The sequence below is a fragment of the Callospermophilus lateralis genome, chromosome 13, assembly GCF_048772815.1.
Source record: "Callospermophilus lateralis isolate mCalLat2 chromosome 13, mCalLat2.hap1, whole genome shotgun sequence".
In the NCBI taxonomy this organism is placed as follows: domain Eukaryota; kingdom Metazoa; phylum Chordata; class Mammalia; order Rodentia; family Sciuridae; genus Callospermophilus; species Callospermophilus lateralis.
The window spans coordinates 64,035,908-64,041,907 of NC_135317.1; the positions used below are offsets into that span (position 1 = coordinate 64,035,908).

Consider the following 6,000-nt stretch of genomic DNA (forward strand, 5'->3'; position numbering starts at 1 on the left):
AGCTATTTAGCCATAAGTGCATTGTTAGTAATTTGGATTGTTATTAATTCTTCTGAGTGGACCTGTGGGATATGTGGAGAGAGAAGCAGATCTTTCTTAATCTATAGCTTTCTTCTAGAGCAGTGCTTTGAAAACTTTTACATGCATTCAGATCACCTGGGGATCTTGTTAAAATGCAAATTTGGATTCAATAGCTCTGTGATCTTGAATGAGTTATTTAGCTACTCTGTGCTTCAGTTTCTTCATTTGTAAAATGGGGATTCTTCATTTCTTTTCTCCTTTTCTCCTCCTCCTCCTTCTTTCATTTTTTATATTTATTTTATTCTGAATTTATTTCGTGTCTTCTGGTTTAGGGAAAGTTTGTTCTTTTTCATTTTAGTGTAGCAGGAGAGCTCAGGTGAATCTGACTATGAGCTCTGAGAGGTGGTACAGCTGGGTGTTTTTGTTCACCTGGGTGTGTTCCATGGCCATAGACTCTGTATCTAAACCCTTAAGTTCAGCATTGCTCTCTGCATATTTAAGCATATGCAGCAAAAAATTCAGCACTGTTTTTGGGCCACCAACCCAGTGTCCAGCCCAGCTGCTTGGCCCAGGCACACCTGCCAACTTCATTATTCACATATTATTTCTTTAAAGTAACATCTTTTGGATATGTGGTGGCTTTCTGGATATGCATATCATCCTTAATGGCCTGGGCAGTTTCTCAGGTGATTATTAAAATGAGCATGAATTTTTGAACCTCTTGATTTGCATGATTTTTTGGAGGCTTCTGGGTTAATCGAACTGTGAGTCATTTTTAGATTACTTCCAGCTGCTTCTAGGAGGGTGCCTGAGACCCTGCATCTCTAATGAGCTTTCCTGAGCTGCATTGCTGCTGGCTTGGAATAGCAAGATATTATTTTCTGTAACACAAATGCTTTGTGTTTATATTTCATTACCTGTCTTACCAGATTTTTGCTGAATTTACTAAATGTCAGGTAAGTTGATGTTTAACAATTAGTTGGGCACCTGGATCATCTTTGTTGACAGTTGCTTATTTTCTATATCATAATTGATGCATTTAGAAACAGTTCTCTTAATCCAAGATATCCATGATTTTTATTATTATCTGTGGAATTTTAATTTGATTTGGATTCAATTTTTGATTGCGACAAGTGGCTCTTTATGTAATGGACATTTTGCTGGAGCCCCTGTTCTTGAGAACTGCTTGTACAGCAAATGTCATTGAAATGACTAAGTGAGGTGAAGTGAGAAGTAGGCTTACAGGGAAGGGGGAGAATGGATCATGGCAGAAGGAAGACAAAAGACATAACTTTTGACACAACTTAATTCTGTCTCCTTTTAAAAATACTTTAAATAATTTGAAGTATGGATGCTTGTCTGAAAGAACAAGAAACTTACACAGCCTCTGTTTTCTGGCCTGGTGCCCTTTGAAGGTGGGTGGTAGTGAGGTGAACCTCTGAGATGGCACAGTCACTCTTCCTGCAGGTGACAGCCAGCCCAGATTCTCCCAGGCAGATCCTCTTCAGTGGTTCTCTGGGCCCTGGGATGGTGGCCGGGGCTTTTCTTTTCAGGAAATCAGTTGCTAGCACAATTCACAATAGCTAAATTATGGGACCAAGCCCTTCAGTAGATGAATGGAAAGGGAAACTGTGGTATATATATACACAATGGAAAATTACTCAGCATTAAAAGAGAATAAAATCATAGCATTTGCAGGTGAATGGATAAAGTTGGAGAATATAATGCTAACTGAAACAAGCCAATCCCCCCAAACCAGAGGCCGAATGTTTTCTTTGATATGAAGATGCTGACTCATAATAGGGTGGGGAGCCTGGGAGGAATGGAGGAACTTTAGATAGGGGAAAGGGGAGAGAGGGGATGGGAGGGAGAAAGAGGGTAGGAATGATGGTGGAATGAGTTAGACATCATTACCCTAAGTACGTGTATGAAGACATGAACGGTCTGAAAATACTTTGTGTACAATCAATGACTTGAAAAATTGTGCTCTATATATATGCATTCTAGAAATGAATGCATGCTTCCATCATGAATAACACATTAGAATAAATAAATAATTTAATTTTAAAAAAGGAAAATCAGTTGCTATTGTTTTTGATTATGATTCATTCTGCTGTTCAGATAAAAAAAAAAAAACAAAGCAAATAGCAATGGATATTCATATATTTGAAAATCCAAGGGTGACACAGCTTGGGCTGCCAAACTTCGATCTGTTTCATTGGTTTCTCTTTCTTCTTGTCAGGTGTTCTTTTGCATGTGATGGGAGATGCCCTGGGGTCCGTGATTGTGGTCATCACAGCCATTATATTCTATGTGCTGCCCCTGAAAAATGAGGACCCGTGTAACTGGCAGTGCTACATCGATCCCAGCCTAACTGTTGTCATGGTCATCATTATTTTGTCATCTGCCTTCCCACTCATCAAGGAGACTGCTGTCATTCTCCTGCAGATGGTCCCCAAGGGAGTCAACATGGAAGAGCTGAGTAAGTAGATTGGATTCTGATCTAGAACCAGTGTCAGCTGAATGTCATTTCAGACCAAAGGGCCAACATTATGGCAGAGCAGTGTTTGGTTATGTATTCTGAAATACGTGAAATCACCATGCAATAGAGATGTCTTTCATGTGGTTTGCAGCCTAGCAAGATGATTCACAGCTCCAAGATCCAAAGGTCATTTGTAAGCCATGATTCTCTGATTCAGCTGCAAAAATTTTGATAACATAGTACTTGGGTAGCACCTACTTCTGGGCTATTTACGTTTACTTCAAAGATTTATTTTAATTCAAGGCAGGCCACTTCTGCTTTTTTATTTTCTGAAAACACAAATCATTCATATTCTAGATCCTGCTTTCTAGTTAAGTGACTTCTGTGGATGTCTTTCATTAGATTAAAAAGACAGCATTCTAAATTCATAGCTTTCCTTCAGCCATTAATGAAATCTACTTCTCTTTTCCTCAAATAGAAGTCAGACTCTCACTTTAGTGCCTCTGGGGTAAAAACTTTACAGATTTTTGTAGAATTTCAATTTCAAAATATAAACTATTAAGATATTGGTGGGAAACTGAATATATGACTTTATTTCTAAATGGAGATTACATTTTCATAGAACAAAATGATTTCATGTGTGTTATTTATTTATCATTGCAGTAAATTTGAAATACGGACTGGAAGACTTTATTTCATGACATATACCTGAAATTCAATTAAATGAATCCAAAATACAGTGAATAGCTGTGGTTGGACTGTCTCCTAATAGAGGGGTGATTTGCAGTGGGCTTTTTTTTTTTGCAGTGCTCGAGATTGAACCCAGGATCTTGTACATGCTAAACAAGTGCTCTGTCACTGAGCTACATCTCTAGACCCTCTTTTATATTCTAGGGCTTGATCATAGGGCCTCACACATCCTAAGCACATGATCTACTACTGGGCTACACCCCCAGCTGCAGCTGGCTGTTCTTTGAAGGCTACGGCCCTGCCAGTGCTGGATTCACTTAGCATGCGTCGGTGCCAATCTGTGGAGCCACTGCCAATAGCTGAGACTCCTCCTGTGCTTTTTTTTCCTGGATGTTCTATTTGTCTTTTTTGGCCTTTTCTCTGGCAATGTTGTCTCTAAAAAGCCAGTGAGGTATGGTTAATTCTTTGACTGCTTTAAAATTTGAATCAGAGCACCTACTGTTTGCCCAATGCTACAGGCAGATGCAGTGGTACGAATGGAAGGGAGACATAGGTGAGCAGGCATTCATGCTTTTGCCTCCCCCCAGGATCTAGCTTGTTTCTCAGTTAAGAAAACAAGATAAATATATACGAAAGTCTGTGATAGTATACTAGCTATGCCTTTAAGTAAGATCATATATGTATTTTAAAATATATTTGAAAGATAATAACAACAGCAATACTTATAAACCTATTACATGCGAGGTACTGTTCTAAGAGCTTTACTTACGTTGATTCCTTCCAATCCTTAAAATAATCCTATGTGGTACCATTATTATCATTCCTAATTTACATATCAGGAAAATGAGGCACAGAGGGGCTAGGTCAGTTGCCTAAGGCCATGTTGGTTGTCAGAGACTACACTAGGATTCCAATTCTAGTTGGCTTCAGAGTCTTTTCTCTTAAACACTGTTCCATATCATCTCTCTAAATACACACTAATTTTAGAAAATATGAAAAATACACAAAAACCTAAATAGTGTAAAGAGATTCCATATAATTTGATCATGGAAACTGTCACCCTTAGTATTTTTTTTCTATATACACTGTATACAAACTTTTTAAAAAAGATCATGCCATATATACAGTTTAGCTGTTTGCTCTTTTACTTAAAAATACCTATTTGCTTAAATATGCAATTGCTTTTAACAGGTATATCATCTTCTATAGTATAATTGGGTTAACTATTTCCTATTTTTTTATTAATACAAAAAGCATTGCCCAAACCATTCTTGTACATAACAAAAATATTTGGTATTTCCTTTGGGTTAAATATCTTGAAACTAGAATTGCTGGTAAACGTTTTTGGTTCATATTGCTAAATTATACTTTTTTAAAAAAGAAATTCTACTTTATGCTCTCCTGGAAAACCCATTAGAGTGTCCATTCCCTTGTGTACTCAACAGCCCTGGACATTTTCTTTCTGGTACTGGAGATTGAACCAAGTGGTTCTTTACCACTGAGCTTCATCCCTGGCCCTTTTTATTTTGAGACAGGATCTTGCTAAATTGCTGAGGCTGACCTTGAACTTGTGATCCTCCTGCCTCAGCTTTCTGAGTCATTGGGATCACAGGTGTGCACCAATGTGCCTGTCTGACATACTTTTCCGTTGTTAGACTTCTGTTCTTGAATTCCTTTTCGTGGGCTAGCAATGTGTGACATAGGAATTCAGAGAGGAAAGAGAGGCTTATGGGGAAACATACTTACAGAGGGACAACTGTTTTTTCTGTTAATCTCAGCAGAAGCACTGCAAAATTTTGGGGAGTGTGCTTGTGGAACTGCAGCCATGTTCGTAGTTCTGTGTTTCAGTGAGAGCACTCACCAGGACTTTTGTTTGCTCTTCTCTCTTCTAGTGAGTAAACTCTCTACTGTGCCTGGAATCAGCAGTTTGCATGAAGTGCACATCTGGGAACTTATAAGTGGAAAGATCATTGCCACCCTGCACATCAAGTATCAGAAGGACAGGGGATATCAGGATGCCAGCACAAAAATTCGAGAAATTTTCCACAAAGCAGGAATCCACAATGTGACCATTCAATTTGAAAATGTGGACGTGAAGGAATCCCTGGAGCAGAAGGACTTACTATTGCTCTGCAGCCACCCCTGTGTTTCCAATAGCTGTGCTAACAAGCTGTGCTGCCCCCCTGGGTCAGTGCCTCTGGCCCATGTCAATGGCTGTGCTGAGCACAATGGCGTTCCTCCTCTAGAGACGTATTGTAGCAGAAGAGATACACCAGAAGTGGCTATTGAAGTGTCTCCAGATGGCTGCCTCAGTGACCATAGACAAGCTATTAACAAAACTCAGGAGGACCAACATGATAACAGTACACATTTTTAACCTGGTACCCACATAAAGTCAGACTATTTAGACAAGGCACTTTGGAATTGCCAACCTGGCCTGTGGAAAGAGCTTTGTGGGTTGTGGGCTCTGACCAAACTTGCAGTGTGTGCTCTTTGTGTTCAGTGGGGGTTGGCTGTTTGGGATTTTAGTGAAATACATCTGTTGATTTTCATGTCACTGATGACCATTTTCCATCATCCTGGGTAACGACTGCTGCTCTTCAACAGTTTCAGTCTAAACAGACATTTTCTGAAACAAACTGCACTAGAGTATATGTCAGGGACATTGAAGGGCTGGGGCTCAGTGACCGTGGACACAGATTTCAAAGTAGTTCTTGCTTTGTGTATGTGGTGCTGGCGATAGATCCCAGGGCCTTGAACATATTAGGCAAGAGCTGTACGACTGAACTATAGATCTCCAATCCTTG

The 6,000-nt window shown here is 39.4% G+C and overlaps 1 protein-coding gene across 2 annotated transcripts in view; it reads left to right on the plus strand.

Moving 5' to 3' along the window:
• Nucleotides 1-5,570, plus strand: part of Slc30a10 (solute carrier family 30 member 10) — a 40,440-nt gene extending 34,870 nt beyond the window's left edge. For both annotated transcript variants that reach the window (XM_076832271.1, XM_076832270.1), the window contains exons 3-4: nt 2,264-2,503; nt 5,086-5,570. In XM_076832271.1, coding sequence (XP_076688386.1) covers nt 2,264-2,503; nt 5,086-5,570 — 725 coding nt within the window. The remainder of the gene's footprint in view (nt 1-2,263; nt 2,504-5,085) is intronic.
• The last annotated feature ends 430 nt before the right edge of the window (nt 5,571-6,000 follow it).